Source organism: Pseudophryne corroboree, chromosome 2 (genome assembly GCF_028390025.1).
Source record: "Pseudophryne corroboree isolate aPseCor3 chromosome 2, aPseCor3.hap2, whole genome shotgun sequence".
NCBI lineage: Eukaryota > Metazoa > Chordata > Amphibia > Anura > Myobatrachidae > Pseudophryne > Pseudophryne corroboree.
Window position 1 is genome coordinate 237,040,303 of NC_086445.1, and position 21,559 is coordinate 237,061,861.

General features: G+C 48.0%; 1 protein-coding gene across 2 annotated transcripts in view; it reads left to right on the forward strand.

The window, feature by feature from the left end:
• Window positions 1-602: 602 nt before the first annotated feature.
• The window catches only part of PRIM1 (DNA primase subunit 1), a 220,785-nt gene continuing 199,828 nt past the window's right edge, over window positions 603-21,559 (forward strand). Inside the window, exon 1 of one of the 2 annotated variants that reach the window (XM_063952487.1) lies at window positions 603-793. In XM_063952487.1, the coding sequence (XP_063808557.1) occupies window positions 634-793 (160 nt within the window). In that variant the 5' untranslated portion in view covers window positions 603-633. Of the gene's footprint in view, window positions 794-840; window positions 1,125-21,559 lie in introns of those variants that run through there. The other variant, XM_063952486.1, reaches the window with a different exon arrangement.

Below are 21,559 nucleotides of genomic sequence, written 5' to 3' on the forward strand. Positions count from 1 at the left end.
CAATGGCAGCCGCAGAGAGGATTTATTTGCAAAGTAATTGACAGGCACTGTTGGTGTGGGGTATTGGGAAGTGGTGCCAAAATGCAGACATGTCACGACTATTTTTGGGGAATGTCTCAGCCTGTGTCTACGATCCCATATGCAGTAGCAGCAGCTCCATTAGATCACAGCCATTCTGCGCTACCATAGGACCACCCCTATGGTGTCGCAATGCGTCTTTGGGCCTAATTCAGGTTCGATCGAAAAAAACGCGATCCAACCGCAAAAATTACAAAAAGATGCGGGCGCATGCACAGCGACCATCCTGCGCATGTCACAGAAAATGCAATCGCCTCTGCCTGTCAATCAGGCAGAGGCGTTCGCGGGGCGGCAATGCTCTGTTTCCTAGGCAGAGACGGAGCGTTGCGGAGGCAGGCAAATGGGGGTGGTGTTTTGGAAACGGGGCGTTGCATGATCGCGGTAGCTGCGTGACATCACACGCAGCCGCCGCGATCAGAAACATGACGGCAAGCCTCATCGAACAAAAGGATTGCAAATTTTGCTAATGAGCAGAATTTGCAATTCTTACTGAAGTAGGACCATTGTACGCAGCCGCTGGGAGTGGGACCCACAAAGCTGCCTGTAGCCGTCTTAATGCCAATTATGTTGGCTGTGACCGTGCTGTCCAGCACCGGCATTACACTGAAAAGACAGACCTGTCACCTGAGCCCTGAGGCGTATGGGAAAGGTCCTCTCCACGATGGGAAACTAGATGCCACCCTGAGCCTTCACTATCGCAGACTCGTCCCTTACGGTATACAAAACGTCACCGATGACGTTCCTCCTGCGCTCATGCACGCAGTAGAAAACAGAGGCCCGTATGTGGGAACTACAACTCCCGCCATGCTCTGGGAGGAGATCGGCAGTGACATACACACATGGTAAAGGGAGGGGGCATGTCGAGCTTTTCCCGCGCAGGTCGTGCTGCTGCAGCTGCTGTCACACTGTGTTTGTGGTTCCAGCTGCGTGTAGCGGGATGGCTATGTCTGTGTATGACTCCGCCAGCCTGCCGGACCTGCTGCCTCTCTACTACAGGAGGCTCTTCCCTTATTATCACTACTACCGATGGCTGAATTACGGGGGAGGTGAGGAGACCCATCTCATGTGTACATGCTAATCTCTCATTACTGATGGTTCTGCTCCCCCTCCGCCATGTGTATATACTGTATGTTGATTCCTCCGTTTCTGGTGGTTTTGCAATCTAGCATGTGTATACACTGATCTGTCTATTACAGATTATGCTGCAACCTGTCTCTTATCTGTATATCCTAATCTCACCAGTGCAGGTATACATACAATTTATCTCTAGTAAATAAATAAAAGTAAATATAAATAGAGATATATAGTATATAGATACATACCCTCCCAACTGTTCCTTTTTGCCAGGTACAGTACCTTTTTTTTATGGTCTGTACTGATTTTTGGCTCTCCAAACTGCCATTGAAAGTGTAGGAAAACCTCCACCGTGGCCACGCCCCCTTTTTGAATCTACCGATTTGTATGTGTAAAATGTTGGAAGGTATGTAGATATATATATATATATATATATACACATACACAGCTAGATGACGTGGGGGGGTGCGGCACTCCATGCCAAAAAGTCTTGACAGCTCGTAATAAAGTTTCAATGTCTTTTTAATAGCGCAGCATTTACATCAGGATCTATGTATACACTGATCTTTCCTTTACCGATTATTCTACATCTCCTGTTATGTACGCAGTATATCCAATATAGATAATTTTACATCCCCACTCGTGCATGTTTATGTAAAAAAATAAATATCATACATTACATACTGTTCTGCATTCACCCTGGAATATCCTTTCCAGGTCTCTATCAGTGTATATGTCAGGGCCATAACTTAGGTGTGTGCACATAGGGGGTAATTCAGACCTGATCACACGCTAGCTTTTTTTCGCTGCGATCAGGTCAGAACTGCGCATGCACGTCTCTCGGGTACAATGCGGATCGTTGCTGTGCAATGGGTTTTACGAAGAATCCATTCGCACAGCCGATCGCAAGGAGATTGACGGGAAAAAGGTGTTTGTTGGTGTCAACTGACCGTTTTCAGGGAGTGGTTGGAAAAACGCAGGCGTGTCCCAAGCGTTTGCAGGGCGGGTGTCTGACGTCAATTCTGGCCCCGGACAGGCAGAAGTGATCGCAGCGTCTGACTAAGTCCTGTGCTACTCAGAAACTTCAAAAGATCTTTTTGTACCGCTCGGCTGCACGTGCGTTCGCAACCTTGCACAACTAAAATACACTCCCCTGTAGGCGCTGCAAAAAAACTGCTAGCGAGCGATCAGGTCTAAATTAGGCCCCTAGTGCTGCAGGGTAGGGGGCTTCTGTTGGCAGCACTTGTAGTTATGGATTATCTAATTGCTTTCACTTGCAGTTTCCACCCTTTTTGTAGCCCAGCATCAACTGACCATCCCTGTCTCCTATCCCCATCCATTTTGTTGTTAATACCTCAAGTGCATTCATGGACTTGACTTGATAGCTTTGTTTTTCAGTTGCACTGTCCTTTATTACGTTTCGGAATGCTGATGTGCCCAGGATTCGAACCCATTACTTATGATCTTGCAGTAGGACACGCTATTCATTGTGCTATCTGCCCTTGCATAGAAAGCTAAAGAATTCCAAGATGGAGAGTTTTAACTATTTGAAGCTTATACCCCTTTCAGACCGCCACCACTGAGCACGGATTATTGGCACATGAACGCGCATAACCCGTGTTCATGTGCGGTCTGAAAGGTGCAAGGGCTGAAATACCGGGTCGAGTGACTCGGTATTTCAACCCTGGTCTTCAATCCGGCTCACTGTGCAGTGTGAACGGGAGCCGGGTCGATGCAACCCATTTCCCATTCACTCTTTGTGTACGGGCAGCGCTTCGAGATCATGTGATCTCCAAACGCTGTCACCGCTCATGTCACCAACCTGGCAATATGCCGGGTTGCAGTCAGTGGCGGCGGGGACCTAAGGCGGGTCGCACGCTGGGAGCCGCTTCAGGCAGTCTGAAAGGGGCATTACCTTGTACTTTGTGAAGAGGTGATCAGCGTTGCGGCTGGGCTGATGTTTGTAGTGTGGCTGCAAGGGATTAGATGTGTGGCTGCACTGCATGGATCTGCTCGATTATGATGCTGGTTATTTTTTTTTTACGGGATACAGTTAGCTTCATATAATTAGAAATCTCATATAGTTTTTATGCGGGATCAAGTGGCTCGGTGGGTGGAGTGTGTGGCTGGAATGCAGCAGGTTGTGGGTTTCGAGTCCTGGGTGTGGCAGTATATTGAAATGTTTTATTTAATGAGAGATACTGTGGCTGAATGTTCATTGGTTAAGTGCAGTATAAAGAGGATTTGTGTCCAAATCCATTTTCTTGTAGGGTTCTATATATATATATATATATATATATATATATATATATATATATATATATATATATATATATATATATATATATATATATATATATATATATATATAGTATGACCCAGATTATCTTTCTGGCACAGGGCACAAAAAGTCTACTTACTGCTCTGATGTATGTGTACATTGAGGTGTCTGTGCAGAAGTTGTCTACCACATTACCTTCAGAGCAAGTGGGGGAGTATAGCACAACATTGCTGGGCCCCTGCCCAAAGGTTGCTCTGGGGCCTGTATTCTTCCGCCCCTGGAATACTATGGGCTTGATTCAATACAATGCGAGTTCAATAGCTCTGGGAATTAGCTCCCGGTGCTATTCAATTTAGTGTGGTGATAAGTCTGAGAGTGCCCATTCTCCTGGGCTAAACAAGGTCTTTTGTCAGGAGAACCGGCATTCTCCAACTTAAGTGCCTGGCGCAATGCTGTTTACGCCGCACAAAGGGCAGAAATCGGCATCACTGCAGCACTTTTGTCGTTGGCTGTCACTGCGCGCTGAATTGAATAGTCCCGGGAACTAATTACCAGCGCTGTTCAACTTGCATTGTATTGAATCAAGCCCTATGAATACCTACGCATGATGACCATACTCTGCAGAGCTTTACTATTGGGGACAATCATAATAATAAAACAAAAACTGGCTACTGAGGCAGACAATGCCAAGAGAGCTCTGCTGGCAATCTTAAAGTCATTGATACCCCTTTCACACCGCACAAATAACCCGGTATCGACCCAGCATATTCCCGGGTTGACACGGGTCAGCGTGCGGTGTGAAAGGGGCATAGCCGAAATCCCGGGTCGCCTGACCCGGCAGTTCACCCCAGGAATAAAGCAGTGTTATTTACGGGTTGAATACCGGGTCAATGGCAGCGTAAACGGGCTCGATGGGACCGCTGCCGACTCCGCCCTTGCCGCTATAACAACCCACCCGGCAATAAGCCAGTCGCAGGGTCCAATGCCAGATCCCACCCGGGAAGGACCTGTTTCCAATTCCCGGGTGGGATCCGGCATTGGCAGTGTGAAAGGGGTATCATTTATTTGTGTTGTGTGTACAAGGCTTTTCCTGGGTCTGAACCAAGTCAGCTGCAGTATGAAAGGTGTGGCCAAGGTTACTGGTTGTTCAGAGGGGCTAAATGATGTAGCAATATGAAAACACTGTTTGACAGGGATGACACAGGTGTAGTGTGAGAGGCAAAGACCTGAGGTTATCAGGTGCAACACAGACTGGACCAGTGTTCAATATCCTGTGTCAGTCCAAGGGTTTCTATGAGAATGGTTTATAAGCGGCTAAAATTAATCTGAATGTGACACTGCAGAACCAGAGAGATGAATGTCCGGGTATCCTCCGATCTGGCCGCTAATGTGTTAGGTAAAATTTACCAATTATCCTACTGCTCAAATCTCGGCTTGTGTGGCCACTTCTTATTCCAGACCAATGGTGTGACATTGGTTTCCTATATGTCTGGGAAATGGTAAATGGACTCGAATTATTTTGCTTTTTATTGTCATTATGTTACTTCATACTGAGCTCTTCAGATTATTGAGCCGTATGCCGTTTCCATGTAAATCCGCGTACACACGGTGCCGCACCGTGCGACGGCTGATCCTGACTATATTGACAACAGAGGCATGAACCTCCAATATAGTCCGTATCGGCCCTGCCTGTACCCACTATATTTCCTTGTGATGCCGATCCCACGGGACCGTGCATCGGCATCGCAAGGTGTTTACACATGGTGCTATATGCACTGTGTTTTCTAATGATGTGGACTATGTAGCACTGTGTGTAGGCCACCTAAGCAGATTCTGCCACACTTTGCCAAATTCAGGTAACATTTTGATTGTGTGTAAGTGATGCCACTAACACTTTTGACAGATTACAGAATTACTGTTGTCTAAACTGATTCACACAAGGGAGTTGATTCAGTTGCTGGCAATGGTTGCAGTGTGCCACTGCAATGGCATAGCCAGCAACTGCACATTTGATCCCATTTGTACTAATTTTGCCTCAGTCACCAAGTTATGTTCACGGCACCATAATCCGCAATTTCAGGGTTACTGCACTTCCTCTGGGGCAAGGTAGCTCTCGGCTAGTTGACCTGACCCTATGATGTTTAGGATCAGTCACAAATAAAGAATAATTCAACTCTTAGGGTCCTGTTTATCAATTATTATTTTTTAATCTTATGTAGAAAATGCAGTTTCTGCATTATTTTGTGTATTCTTGCTATGTACTAATAGCCTAATGCAGGAGATTTCACAGGTTATCGTTACCGCTGTCCCTGTGGGTGTCACTTAGTATATAGTGGGTATATTGTACAGAAAAAAATGACAATTTTCTGGCTGGGTCCACAGGATTATCCACAGGATAACATTGGGATATGGTTGAGCGACAGTGGAAATGGCACCAACACGATCACGAGCTTTCTGGCCTCCCAGGATGCATCGGGGCTTCACCATATAATCCCGCCCACTGACTCAGTCAAATCAGTTCTTTCCACAGCGATTAGGCAGGAGCATCAGTTTTTTGCTTGGTGCGGCAGGAAGCCGCATGGTCACAAGGCTGCTGTAAATAAAGCATCCTGAAGCTTTTATTATGTTATTTTTATAGACTTACTATGTTTTTTGAGCAGCTTTTCTTAACCGCGTCTTAAACACATACTGGAAAGAGTCGCTCCAACAACTCCCCACCGGGTCGCAACAACGCTTACCTTCGCGGTACAGTGCTGTCTCGACGGGCGTCTGTGTCAGATGTTCTAGCACATGGGTCTTCAACCTGTGGCCCTCCAGATGCTGTGGGACTACACATCTCAGCATGCACTGCTTCTGTTTTAGCATGCCTTAATAGCAAAACTGTGGCAGGGCATGCTGGGATGTGTAGTTCCACAGCATCTGGAGGGCCACAGGTTGAAGACCCATGTTCTAGCAGGTCCAGCAGACATAACCTGGCTGTGGCCGGAGCATAGGGGGAAGGTAAGTCTATGAATTTCCTCTTACTAGATGGGTCCGGACACAGCTACACTGTATATTGGTGGAGACTACAAACAGTGTGTTGATGCGCCGAACATCTCGAGTGCGACAGCGCTACGCTCTACGGATCATAGGCGCCAGGACTAGGTAGAGGCCGCGATCCTTAGAGTTTAAGTCAACAGGGGTATTCAGGCGCTCTCCTGGCCGCCCCTCCTCCGAGTTCATGACCAGTTTCCGCGTGTCTCCCGTCCAGGAACTAAATGACCTCACTTCCGTCTCAGACACTACCATGAGGGTACTCGGTCGCAGCTTAGACGCTGCGGTTGTGTACACTAGAGATCCCGCCTAGACCGAGTCGCAGGCCTTAGCGTCTGCATACACGTGGAAGTCGCTGAGCATCCGTGTCCGTCAGTGAGCGACTGTGTCCGTTATCAGGAGCGGTAGTGTACATCAGTAGTGTCTAAATCCATTCAGCATCTTGCAAGCGTATTTGCTTGGATATGAAAGTGTGGTGAGTCTCCCTGTATCCCGCTCTATGGCGGAAGGGTATCCAGTACTAAAAATGCTCTCTACTTGTTAGTTTGAATTGTTAATTTTTAGTACATATTGCATATGAGATCTGTATAATTACTGTTGTTTCTGCATGTGATGTTTGAAAAAAACAGTTAAAAACAGAAGTACAATGTTCCTACTTACTTGTAAGTTGTTATGGGGGTTGTATTCTCATATGACAATGTTTTTAATGCCTTAACATGTGACTGACTGCTAGTATGTGTGCTGACTTTTCTATGTTGTCAGTCCTGTTCTGACACTCAATTCAGGTGCACGGCTGTGGTCAGATTGATCTCACTTCTATATATTCATATATAGGTGATTTTCAGTCACAAATTGTGTAGTCATTAACAGATTATTACCATGTGTGTGAGCGGCAAAATTGACGGAGAATTTATCAAGCACTCCTACATCCTTATCATGCTTATCTTGTAAGACAGGGTTAATTGGTATGGACCAATTGGTCACTTATGAGGGGTTGTGTGCGAACTGTTTTGCTTTTCAGCAAAGTAAAAAACAGGAGTTGGTTCAACCACCAACAGAGCCACCATGGAATATGTTCGCAAAGACTTTTCTCTGACGTCCTAGTGGATGCTGGGAACTCCGTAAGGACCATGGGGAATAGCGGCTCCGCAGGAGACTGGGCACATCTAAAGAAAGCTTTAGGACTATCTGGTGTGCACTGGCTCCTCCCCCTATGACCCTCCTCCAAGCCTCAGTTAGATTTTTGTGCCCGACCGAGCAGGGTGCAATCTAGGGGGCTCTCCTGAGCTTCTTAGATAAAAGTTAGTTTTAGGTTTTTTATTTTCAGTGAGACCTGCTGGCAATAGGCTCACTGCATCGAGGGACCAAGGGGAGAAGAAGCGAACCTGCCTGCTTGCAGCCAGCTTGGGCTTCTTAGGCTACTGGACACCATTAGCTCCAGAGGGATCGAACACAGGCCCAGCCTCGGAGTCCGGTCCCAGAGCCGCGCCGCCGGCCCCCTTACAGAGCCAGAAGCAAGAAGAGGTCCGGAAAATCGGCGGCAGAAGACATCAGTCTTCATCAAGGTAGCGCACAGCACTGCAGCTGTGCGCCATTGCTCCTCATGCACACCTCACACTGCGGTCACTGATGGGTGCAGGGCGCTGGGGGGGGCGCCCTGAGCAGCAATATTAACACCTTGGCTGGCAAAAATACATCACATATAACCCCCAGGGCTATATGGATGTACATTAACCCCTGCCAGAATCCATAAAAATGCGGGAGAAGTCCGCGAAAAAGGGGCGGAGCTATCTCCAGCACACTGGCGCCATTTTTCCCTCACAGCTCCGTTGGAGGGAAGCTCCCTGGCTCTCCCCTGCAGTTAATACACTACAGAAAGGGTTAAAAAGAGAGGGGGGGGGCACAATTTAGGCGCAGTATACAATATATATGCAGCTATAAGGGAAAACACTTTTTTATAGGTGATATATAGCGCCCTGGTGTGTGCTGGCATACTCTCCCTCTGTCTCCCCAAAGGGCTTTGTGGGGTCCTGTCCTCTATCAGAGCATTCCCTGTGTGTGTGCTGTGTCGGTACGGCTGTGTCGACAGGTATGTGGAGGATAATGAGGTGGAGGCGGAGCGAATGCCTGTAAATATGTTGTCACCCCCTGCGGGGTCGACACCGGTGTGGTTGAACTTATGGAAGGATTACGTGAAAGTGTCAACTCCTTACATAAAAGGTCGACGACACGGAACAGCCGGCTACTCAGCTTGTGCCTGTTCCAGCGTCTCAAATGTCATGGGGGGCTCTAAAATCGCCCGCTACCTCAGATAACAGACACAGATGTCGACACGGATACTGACTCCAGTGTCGACATCGATGAGACTGGTGTACCCTCCAAATAGGTCCACCCGTTACAGGATTGAGCCAATGAAAAATGTATTACACATTTATGATTATACCCCAGGTACCACATAAAAAGGTATTGTGTTTGGTGAGAGAAAACTATTAGTAGTTTTTCCTGCATCTGAGAAATTAAATGAGGTGTGTGAGGAAGAGTGGTCTTCCCCCGGTAAGAAATTGATAATTTCTACAACGGTTATTGGCAGCGTACCCTTTCCCGCCAGAGGATAGGTCACGCGGGGAAACACCCCATAGGGTAGATACAGCGCTTACACGCTTATCAGAAAAGGTGGCACTACCGTCTCCGGGTACGGCCGCCCTGAAGGAACCTGCTGATAGAAAGCAGGAGGTTACCCTATAAGATATGGTCACACACTAGGGCATTATATTGCGACCAGCCGTTGCTTCGGCATGGATGTGCAGTGCTCCCGCTGCGTGGTCAGATTCCCTGTCGGAAAATAACTATGGATAGGGACAATATTTTGCTGAAAATAGAGCATATAAAAGACGTGGTCTTATACATGCGTGATGCACAGAGGGATATTTGCCGGCTGGCATCAAAAATAAGCGCTAGGTCCATTGCCGCCAGACGGGAGTTATGGACTTGGCAATGGTCAGGCGATGCCGACTCGAATCGGCACATGGAAGTTGCCCTATAAGGGGGTAAAACTGTTTGGGGATAGTTTTTCAGACCTCGTTTCCACAGCTACTGCTGGGAAATACCCCACAACAAAAGAAAGCACCGTATCATCAAGTACAGTCCTTTCGGCCCCAGAAAAGCAAGAGGGCTAGAGGCTGATCCTTTCTGCCGAGAGGCAAAGGTAGAGGAAAAAGCTGCAACACACAGCTAGTTCCCAAGAGCAGAAGTCCTCCCTGTGTCCGGTAGGTCCACAGCATGGTGCTGGGACTGCTCAGGCGGACCCGGGTACGGTGGGGGCCCGTCTCAGATATTTCAGCGGACAGTGGGCTCTCTCACATGGATCCCTGGGTCCTTCAAGTAGTATCTCAGGGGTACAGGCTGGAGTTCGAGACGTTCTTCCCCCCGCCGTTTCCTAAAATCTGCCTTACCGGCACCTCCCTCTGCCAGGGAGACGGTGTTGGTGGATATTCAACACTATAATCACAACAAGTGATTGTCAAGGTGCCCCTCCTTCAGCAAGGAAGGGGTTACTATTCCACAGTGGTTGTGGTACCGCAACGGTTCGGTGAGACCCATCTTGAAATTAAAATACTTGAACTTTTATATCAGAAGATTCAAGTTCAAGATGGAATCGCTCAGGGCGGTTATTACGAGCCTGGACGAGGGGGATTACAGGGTCTCCCTGGACATCAAGGATGCGTACCTGCATGTCCCCATTTACCTCCCTCACCAGGAGTGCCTCAGATATGTGGTACAGGACTGTCACTATCCGTTCCAGACGCGGCCGTTGGAGTTGTCCACGGCACCGAAGGTCTTTACCTAGGTAATGACCGAAGTGATGATACTCCTTCGCAAGAAGGAAGTTTTTATTATCCCGTACTTGGACGATCTCCTGATAAAGGCGAGGTCCAAAGAACAGTTGGTAGTGGGGGTAGCACTCTCTCGGGAAGTGCTACAACAGCACGACTGGATTCTCAATATTCCAAAGTCACAGCTGGTCCCGACGACACGTCTTCTATTCCTGGGAATGTTTCTGAACGCAGACCAGAAAAGAGTGTTTCTTCCAGTGGAAAAAGCCGAGGAGTTGTCATCTCTAGTCAGAGACATCCTAAAACCAGGACAGGTGTCGGTACATCAATGCACACGAGTCCTGGGAAAAATGGTAGCTTCGTACGAAGCATAATTCCATTCGGAAGACTCCACGCAAGGACGTTCCAGTGGGACCTGTGGGACTAATGGTCCGGGTCCCATCTACAGATACAACAGCGGATAACCCTGTCAGCAAGAAACAGGGTGTCGCTGCTGTGGTGGCTGCAGAGGGCTCATCTACTAGAGGGCCGCAGATTCGGAATACAGGACTGGGTCCTGGTGACCACGGATGCCAGCCTTCGGGGCTGGGGTGCAGTCACACAGGGAAGAAATTTCCAAGGAGATTTTGCTTCACATAAATATTCTGCAGCTAAGGGCCATTTACAATGCCCTAAGCCAAGCAAGGCCCCTGCTTCAGAACCAGCCGGTACTGATCCAATCAGACGACATCACGGCGGTCGCCCATGTAAACAGACAGGGCGGCACAAGAAGCAGGATGGCGATGGCAGAAGCCACAAGGATTCTCCGATGGGCGACCTACACCCAGGAGAATGGGGACTTCATCCAGAAGTTTTCCAAATGCGGGTAAACCGTTGGGAATGACCACGGGTGGACATGATGGCGTCCCGCCTCAACAAGAAGTTGAAAAGATATTGCGCCAGGTCAAGGGACCCTCAGGCGATCGCTGGGGACGCTCTAGTGACACCGTGGGTGTACCAGTCGGTTTATGTGTCTCCTCCTCTACCTCTCATACCCAAGGTACTGAGAATAATAAGAAGGCGAGGAGTGAAAACCATACTCGGGGTTCCGGATTGGCCATGAAGAGCTTGGCACCCGGAACTTCAAGAGATGCTGGCAGAGGACCCTTGGCCTCTGCCGCTCAGACAAGACCTGCTGCAGCAGGGACCCTGTCTGTTCCAAGACTTACCGCGGCTGCGTTTGACGGCATGGCGGTAGAACACCGGATCCTAAAGGAAAAGGGTATTCCGAAGGAAGTCATCCCTACCCTGATCATAGCCAGGAAGGATGTCACCGCAAGACATTATCGCCGCGTTTGGCGAAAATTTGTTGCTTGGTGGGAGGCCATGAAGGCCCCGACGGAGGAATTTCAACTATGTCGATTCCTGCACTTCCTGCAAGCAGGGGTGACGTTTGGGCCTCAAATTGGGGTCCATCAAGGTCCAGATTTCGGCTCTGTCGATTTTCTTCCAGAAAGAACTGGCTTCACTGCCTGAAGTTCAGACTTTGGTTAAAAGGAGTACTACATATTCAGCCTCCTTTTGTGCCTCCTGTGGCACTTTTTGGATCTCAACGTGGTGTTGGATTTCCTAAAGTCGCATTGGTTGAGCCACTTAAAACCATGGAGCTAAAGTATCTCGCGTGGAAAGTGGTCATGCTGTTGGCCTTGGCCTTGGCCAGGCGTGTGTCAGAATTGGCGGCTTTGTCATGTAAAAGGCCTTATCTGATTTTCTATATGGATAGGGCAGAGTTGAGGACTCGTCCTCAGTTTCTCCCAAAGGTGGTCTCAGGTTTTCACTTGAACCAACCTATTGTGGTGCCTGCGGCTACTGGGGACTTGGAGGATTCCAAGTTGCTGGACGTAGTCAGGGCCCTGAAAATTTTATTTTTCCAGGACGGCTGGAGTCAGGAAAACTGACTCGCTGTTTATCCTGATGGCACCCAACAAGCTGGGTGCTCCTGCTTCTAAGCAGTCTATTGCGCGCTGGATTTGTAGCACTATTCAGCTGGCGCATTCTGCGGTAGGATGACCGCAGCCTAAATCAATAAAAGCCCATTCCACAAGGACGGTGGGCTCATCTTGGGCGGCTGCCCGAGGGGTCTCGGCTTTACTACTTTGCCGAGCAGCTACTTGGTCAGGGGCAAACACGTTTGCAAAATTCTACGAATTTGATACCCTGGCTGAGGAGGACCTGGAGTTCTCTCATTCGGTGCTACAGAGTCATCCGCACTCTCCCGCCCGTTTGGGAGCTTTGGTATAATCCCCATGGTCCTTACGGAGTTCCCAGCATCCACTAGGACGTCAGAGAAAATAAGAATTTACTTACCGATAATTCTATTTCTCGTAGTCCGTAGTGGATGCTGGGCGCCCATCCCAAGTGCGGATTGTCTGCAATACTTGTACATAGTTATTGTTAACTAATCGGGTTCTTGTTGTGAGCCATTTATTCAGAGGCTCCTCTGTTATCATGCTGTTAACTGGGTTTCATATCACAAGTTGTACGGTGTGATTGGTGTGGCTGGTATGAGTCTTACCCGGGATTCAAAATCCTTCCTTATTGTGTACGCTCGTCCGGGCACAGTATCCTAACTGAGGCTTGGAGGAGGGTCATAGGGGGAGGAGCCAGTGCACACCAGATAGTCCTAAAGCAGGCATGTCCAAACTGCGGCCCTCCAGCTGTTGAGAAACTACACATCCCAGCATGCCCTGACACAGCTTTAGCATTCTCTGACAGCAAAACTGTGTCAGGGCATGCTGGGATATGTAGTTTCACAACAGCTGGAGGGCCGCAGTTTGGACATGCCTGTCCTAAAGCTTTCTTTAGATGTGCCCAGTCTCCTGCGGAGCCGCTATTCCCCATGGTCCTTACGGAGTTCCCAGCATCCACTACGGACTACGAGAAATAGAATTATCGGTAAGTAAATTCTTATTTATCTTCAATAGCGGACAGGTTAACTCCGGTAGCACCACCTCAAGGGTTAGGTTACACTATTAACCCATACATGCAGCTTCCTTCCTACGGCTTGGTTCCAGTAGCCTCTACAAGTAACCAAGGAACAGGTAAGACTAAGACAGATGTGTCTATGTGGCAGACTACACAAGATGATACAACAAATGATGATACAGTATATTCAAATACTCCGTATGATGATCAGTCGCAGAATTTTAGTTCAGAGGATGTAGCTGAACTTATTGATCCTGTGAAGGCTGTTCTCTCTTTGGAAGAGCCAGCCAAGACAGTGTCAAAGTCTAAAGCACCTGTGTTTAAACGAGCAAAAGCAGTTAAAGCTGAGTTCCCAGCGTCGGATGAGCTGACGGAAATGATGGAAGAATCTTGGGCGATGCCCAGTAAAAAGTATAAGATTCCGAAAAGATGGAATTCTTATATCCATTTCCAGCTGCGGATTGTTCGAAAAGAGAAGTTCCTCCAAAAGTAGATGCACATGTGCTGCGACTTGTGCATAAATCTGCTTTACCACTGTCATCTACCTCACTAAATGATGTCACTGACAGAAGGGTAGATAGCTTCTTGAAAAATATATTTTCTCTCGCAGGAGCAGTGGTAAGACCTGCTATGGCTTCGGCTTGGATAGCAAAGGCAATGGGCGAATGGATAGAGGAACTAGAGAATGACCTCTCTTCTAATAGGGAGCAAGAGTATCATTTAAGCCGTTTAAGACAATCTGCCCAATACTTAGAAGAAGCGTCAGTTTACATGGGTACAATCGCTTCTAGAGCATCAGCCTTGACGGTAGCCGCTCGTAGAGCAGTTTGGCTGCGTACTTGGAAAGCAGAGGCAGAATCCAAGAAGGAATTGGAAGCATTACCTTTTCATTGGTAATATATTGTTTGGGAAACCATTATCTGATATCCTAGAATCAGAGGCTGAATCAAAGAAGGTCAGATTTCCGGCTACTTATAACCCGAAGTCTAAGGGTTCAAAATTTCGCTAGCAAAGCAAAAGCGGAGTCTAAGCAACCCCAGTTCAAAACCAGGGGTAGGAAGCAGTGGGCTAGCAAAAAGCCGAAAAAAAAAGTACTGGCGCCGGCTGAAATTCAAAAGCACAATATATATAAAAATATAAAATATATCTTTAATAAATTTATCTGGGAGATTTTCTTATCTCACAAGGGTAAAACAACAACAATAAAAATGAACACTACAAGGACCACAAGTACCAGCACCCATATCCACTTCCTGGCGTCATCAAGCCTGAACAGAAACCATCAGCCTGAAGAGACTGGCCTCCGCCTGGAGGATTCCAGGGTTGGGGGCCGACTACTTCATTTTGCACACGTATGGCAACAGTTGACAACAGATGCTTGGGTGCAGAAGGTGGTATCTCAGGGGTATGGGTTCCCATTCAGGAGGCAGCCTCCTCAAAGATTTTTTTTTGCACCAGCCCGTCTCGTATAGAGTCGAAGTCCAATGCCCTGCAAGAAGCAGTCCAAAAGTTACTGCAGTTAGGTGTGATTGTCCCAGTACCTCCATCACAAAGGGGACAGGGGTTTTACTCCAATCTATTTCTGATCCAGAAGCCGAATGGGTCATTTCGACCAATTCTCAATCTGAAAATGTTAAACAAATACATTTGGATCCCAAGGTTCCACATGGAGACATTACGCTCCATAATGTTAGCTATGGAACCGGGAGATTACATGGTATCTCTGGATGTACAGGATGCTTACCTACATGTGCCTATAGCACTGTCTCATCAGTGTTACCTCAGGTTTGCCATCCTCCAGGAACATTTTCAGTTAGCTTTGCCCTTCGGGCTAGCAACAGCACCCAGGGTGTTTACCAAAATTATGGTGGTTATGGCAGCTTGTCTTCGCAAGCAGGGGATAAGAATATTCCCATACCTCGACGACCTGTTAATCCTAGCACATTCGCAGGAGTTACTTTTGAGCCATCTTCAACAGACAATAGTTTGTTTACAGGGACACGGGTGGCTCATAAATTGGGAAAAGTAGTCTGAATCCGTCACAGCGGATGGTTAATTTGGGGGCCATATTGGATTCAGACCTACAGAAAGTTCTCTTACCAGAGAAAAAGATAGTCAAGGTGCAGGTCATGGCTCAGGAAGCCTTGCACGCCCAGACAATGTCAGTCCATGCAGCAATGCGACTGTTGGGTCTGATGGTATCAACCTTCGACATGGTGGAATATGCGCAATTCCACTCCAGACCATTGCAGCACCTTATTCTGACCAAATGGAACGGAAATCATCAGACGATAAAAAAGCAGATGATAAAGTTTCCAGTAAACGTAAAAAGGTCTCTAGCGTGGTGGCTACAGACGGACCATTTAAACAAGGGGAGACCCTTTTGGATAAAAGAATGGAAAGTCCTCACCACAGATGCCAGTCGGCAAGGCTGGGGTGCGGTACTCTGAAGCCTTTGGTTCCAGGGAAAATGGACCGCAAGGGAAAGTCGCCTGCCAATAAATCTGTTGGAAATAAGGGCCATTAATATGGCTCTAGTTCAGGCAAAGGACAGTCTGCAAGGAAGACCGGTCCAGATTCGCTCAATGCGACAGCAGTAGCGTACCTCAATCATCAAGGAGGAACTCACAGCAAAAGATTGATGGAGGAAGTAACGCCCATTCTAAGATGGGCAGAGCTCCATCTCCCAGCATTGTCAGCAGTGTTTGTCCCAGGTGTTCTGAACTGGGAAGCAGATTTTCTCAGTCGACACACCATTCAGGAAACCGAATGGGCATTACACCCAGAAGTGTTTCAGACACTAGTGAACAGATGGGGTCTACCAGAGATAGATCTCATGGCGTCTCGTCTAAACAACAAAGTTCCGAGGTACGGATCGAGGACAAAGGATCCCGGAGCGGTCCTTGTAGACGCACTGTCAGTAGAATGGAAATTTCATCTGGCGTATCTGTTCCCTCCAATATCTGTTACCCAGAGTAGTGAGAAAAATAAAGCAAGCAAAGGGAGCAATAATTCTAATAGCTCCAGCTTGGCCAAGAAGGCATTGGTACACAGATCTACTGAGAATGTCCGTGGAAGCACCGATACGGCTCCCTCAACGTCCAGATCTGCTAATGCAGGGTCCTTGTTGTCACAGCCATCTGGATCGTCTGTCTTTGACGGCGTGGCTGTTGAAACCTCTATCTTAGAAGCTAGAGGATTTTCAAAACAAGTTATCCAAACTATGCTCAGAGCAAGAAAGCCTTCTTCAGCTTGTGTGTATCATAGAATATGGCAAGCCTATATTCATTGGTGTACTGAAAAAAGTTTGGATCCAGGATTTTGGATTTCCTTCAAGCAGGATTAGATAAAGGTTTGAAAATTGCTTCCTTGAGAGTTCAAGTATCAGCATTAACTGTATGGTTTCAGCGAAAGATTGCTGATGTATAGGATGTACGTACTTTCTTTCAGGGAGTTGTACATATTCAACCTCCATTTGTTCCTCCTGCAGCTCCCTGGGATTTGAATTTAGTTCTTAAATTCCTCCAGGGTCCTCCGTTTGAACCGCTTAAGAGAGCAGATCTTAAATGTTTAACGGCTAAAGTGCTTTTTCTACTGGCAATGGTGTCAGCCAGAAGAGTATCAGATTTAGGAGCGTTATCATGTAAGTCTCCTTTCCTAAGTTTTTTCCAGACAGAGCAGTTCTCAGAACGAGATCTGGTTATCTTCCAAAGGTAGTTTCAAAGTTTCACCTTAATGAAGAGATTGTAGTCCCAGCTTTTCAGGTATCGGGACTTTCTGCGGGAGAAGCGTCGCTGGACGTAGTCCGAGCTTTAAGAATCTACATAGATCGTACTAGTGCCATCAGGAAAACAGATTCTCTCTTGATCCTCTACGGATTTCATAGAAGAGGATGGCCTGCTAGTAAACAGACGCTCGCAAGATGGCTCCGAATGGTAATATCAGAAGCTTATTCTCATGCAGATCTCCCTACTCCGACTAATATCTCTGCTCACTCTACGCGTAAGGTAGGTCCTTCATGGGCAGCACAACAGGGTGCTTCAGCAGAACAGATTTGTAAGGCAGCCACATGGTCTTCCATAAAGACATTCATTAGACATTATGCCTTGGATACTTTTGCCTCTCATGACGCAGACTTCGGGCGAAAGGTCCTTCTGTGTAATCAGGAGCGTCCCCACCACTAAAATTGGCTTTGGGAATCCCAATGTTATCCTGTGGACCCAGCCAGAGAAATAGACGTTATGGTAAGAACTTACCGTTGATAACGTGATTTCTCTTTTATGTCCACAGGTATCCACAGGGATCCCACCCTGACGCACCTGATTTGAGGATCTTAACAATCACTAAACTTCTTCCCTCTTGCATGGAAGGGTGTGCATGTGTGTTCTTATCGCCTGAATAGGTTTCTACCTGATGCTCCTGCCTAATCGCTGTGGAAAGAACTGATTTGACTGAGTCAGTGGGCGGGATTATATGGTGAAGCCCCGATGCATCCTGGGAGGCCAGAAAGCTTGTGACCGTGTTGGTGCCATTTCCGCTGTCGCTCAACCATATCCCAATGTTATCCTGTGGATACCTGTGGACATAAGAGAAATCACGTTATCAACGGTAAGTTCTTACCATAACGTCTATTTCTTTTTCATCCACTAGGGGTCACTGGAGTACTCTTGGGATATGGACGGGCTTCCGTAGGAACACAGCACTGAATATTTAAATTTAGTAACACTCCACCCCTCCATATCCCCGAGCACTTACTCAGTGTTTTTTCTGTGCTGCACGTGGCAACACATGCTTAGCTGAAGTCAGAAGAAAGTTTTATTTTTCATTTTTATTTTTATTTTTTCTACTGTTTGACACATCCCTGTCCCCCTTCCAAAAGGCAGGGTCAGGGATAGTGCAGCTGCTGATTGCAGCACGGGCGTGTCGGGCCTCTCTGAAAGAGCTCCCTCACAGCCCTCACATCCTCCTGCACTGGCTGGCCGGCGCTTACTGAAAAGCCCCGTCGGAGCCTCCGCACGTCTGCAGGAGTGAGGTATGTGAAACGGGGCGGTCAGCTCCCGCTGCCGCCCCGACGTATGGGGACATAGTGCTGGGTGACGGCAAGTGGCAGAGCGGCTCTCCCCTCTCAGCCTCCGGCATCTTCCCGCTCAGGCGCCCGCCCATTCCGGCCCGCTCAGAACCTCCGTGCAGGCACGCGGCTCTCTCCACTCAGACGCCCGCACGTTCGGCACGGACCTCCGTGCAGGCGCCGCGGCTCTCCCCACTCAGACGCCCGCACGTTCGGCACAGACCTCCGTGCAGGCGCAGCGGCTCTCCCCACTCAGGCGCCCGCACGGTCGGCACAGACCTCCGTGCAGGCGCCGCGGCTCTCCCCGCTCAGGTACCCGCCCGTTAGGCCACAGCCTCCGGCCAGGCACCTCGGAACAGCAGCGCTACCTGGGTAGCTGACACGCTATATATAGGAGCCCACCGCTGGGACACACGAGGCACATAGCGCTCTACGATACCCGCTGGGGGCCCACACGCTGCGCTGCCGCTGTAATAAGATAAACAGCCATTACAGGGGGGACATATCAGTGAAATACTGCAGCAGCAGAGGGATTATTACAGTATAATCAGTGAATGCAGCACTGTGATTATATGTATAAGTAGAGCAGGGCAGCCATTTTTAACAGCTTCCTGTGTCTTCCTCTGTGATTCCAGAACGTTCCTGTCCTACATCTCTTCTCCACCGGAGGCGCAGGGGTGTTCGTGGGAATTTGGGATCAAATTTCATAGTACTGGCCACGTGTATTGCACTGGGCCAGATATATATACAGAGCCACCTTATTGCTATTTTACTGAGCCGTGCAGGTGTCTGTGTTTTGTGTATTGTATTGTCTGTCGCCATAATGAGTAAGACACCAGCAAAAACTAAAAAGCATATTTGCAAAGTATGTGGCAGTGTGTTACCGGATGGATCTACCACATGTAACGTATGTTTTGTGGATTCCGTTCAGAATACCATTTCTGCTCCGGTTTTGCAACCAATTTCATCACCGGACCCTCCGTGGGGTATGTTAGTAAATGTACTGGAGAAATTTCAGACAGAAATGACCGCTGCTCGTCTGGAGCGAGAAACGCTAAGAGCTGAGTCTAGGGTGAGACCGCCAGAACTACCGGAGGCGTCTCAGCCTTGCGTAGGGTCCAAATCCATTTTGGGCAAACGGGATAATTTTCATATGTCTTATGATTTTCCAGTGTCTGCTATGTTGCAGTCTGACGATTCCATCCCAGACCTCACGGAACACGATGAGGGGGAGGAGGGCGAAGTGGAGTCAGACGGCGAGGATGTTAACAGTTCCGGCATTGATGATCTCATCAGAGCGGTACGGCAGTCGCTAAGGTTTCCTGAAGCTGAGCAGCCTCTCACCAATGATCAGGTCATATTTACTAAACGACGGAAGACGCCAGTTAGTTTTCCTGTGTCGGATTCTCTAAATCAGATGTTAGTAGAATCCAGACAGAATCCAGATAAACGGTTTTCTATACCTCGCAGATTTAAGTCTAGTTATCCGTTTCCAGAATCGGTAACGGGTACATGGGAGAATCCACCAATAGTTGATTCTTCAGTGTCAAAGCTTACCAAGAAATTAACCATACCAGTGCCATCAGCTACTACGCTTAAAGATCCGTCAGATCGTAAGATAGAAACTATGCTTAAATCCATGTATGTAGCAGCAGGTGTGATGCTAAGACCTGGATTGGTTGGCATTTGGGTCACTAAGGCGCTCATAATATGGCTTACAGAACTCAAATCGGCTTTACATGACGAAAACCTGATAATTCAGGTGAATCAAATGATTGAGGCTGTAGAGTATCTCTGTACAGCGTCTACTGACGTCTGTCAGCTCACTTCTCGTATTTCATCTTCGCTAGTTACGGCACGAAGAGCACTCTACCTGCGTACTTATCAAGCGGAGGCAGAGGTCAAACGAAGTATAGAGGCGTTGCCTTACGATGGCAAGAAGTTGTTTGGTCCAGAATTGGACGCATGGATTAAGGAGGCTACGGGAGGTAAGTCTGTGTTCTTACCATTGCCTCCACCTGCGCCAAGAAGAAGGTACGCTGGACCTTCGTTCAAATCCTTTAGACCTCAGCCCTTTCGAGGACGTGGCAGAGGATCAGCCACGCCTGCTAGACGTGGTCGAGGACGTGGTTTCCATCAAACCAACACAACTCGCCAAGACGCTAAGGTTACCGACAAGCCAGTGGCATGACGGGTTACCAGCCCATCTCGGTTCTCCAATTGTGGGAGCACGCCTTCAGACGTTCCATGGGGCGTGGTTCCACACATCCGCGGAGGGCTGGATTCGCAATTTAGTGTTAAAAGGTTACAAAATAGAGTTCGACTGTCTGCCGCCTCTGCGGTTTTTCAAGACAGGATTGCCTCTGTCGGACGACAAGAGGAGAGTTTTGCAAATTGCCATTCAGTCCTTACTGGATTCGGCAGTGTTGATTCCGGTCCCTGTACACCAACAGGGTCAGGGTTATTATTCAAGCCTGTTTGTGGTCCCGAAGCCGGATGGCTCAGTCAGACCAATATTGAACTTAAAGGGCCTCAATCAGTACGTAACTTACTACAGATTCAAAATGGAGTCTCTACGGTCGGTGATTGCGGGGTTAGAGACCAAGGAATTTATGATTGCGCTAGACCTCAAGGATGCGTACTTACACATTCCAATTTGGCAGCCTCATCAGAAATTCTTACGATTTGCAATACGCCAGAACCATTACCAGTTTCAGGCTCTGCCGTTTGGCCTGTCATCAGCGCCTCGGGTATTCACCAAAGTAATGTCTGTGATGATAGCTCACCTCAGATCCCTGGGAGTGACGATAGTTCCGTATTTAGACGATCTGCTCATCAAAGCTCCGTCTCAACAGATACTTACCCAACATGCGCTGCTAACTTACAATGTATTGGTTCACCACGGTTGGATTGTCAATTTCAAGAAATCACATCTGATTCCGTCTCAACGCCTTCAGTTCCTAGGTATGATTCTCGATACGGTCAATCAAAGGATTTACCTACCACAGCAGAAAGTACAAATGCTACGCCATCTAGTACAATTAGTACTCAAACCACGCACAGTGTCGGTACACTTGTGCATTCGCCTGTTAGGCACAATGGTGGCAGCTTTCGAGGCGCTTCAGTTCGGGAGATTTCACTCTCGTCCATTTCAGCTGAACGTGCTTGCCCAGTGGTCGGGCTCGCATCTGCAGATTCACCACAGAGTGAGGTTGTCACCAATAGCAA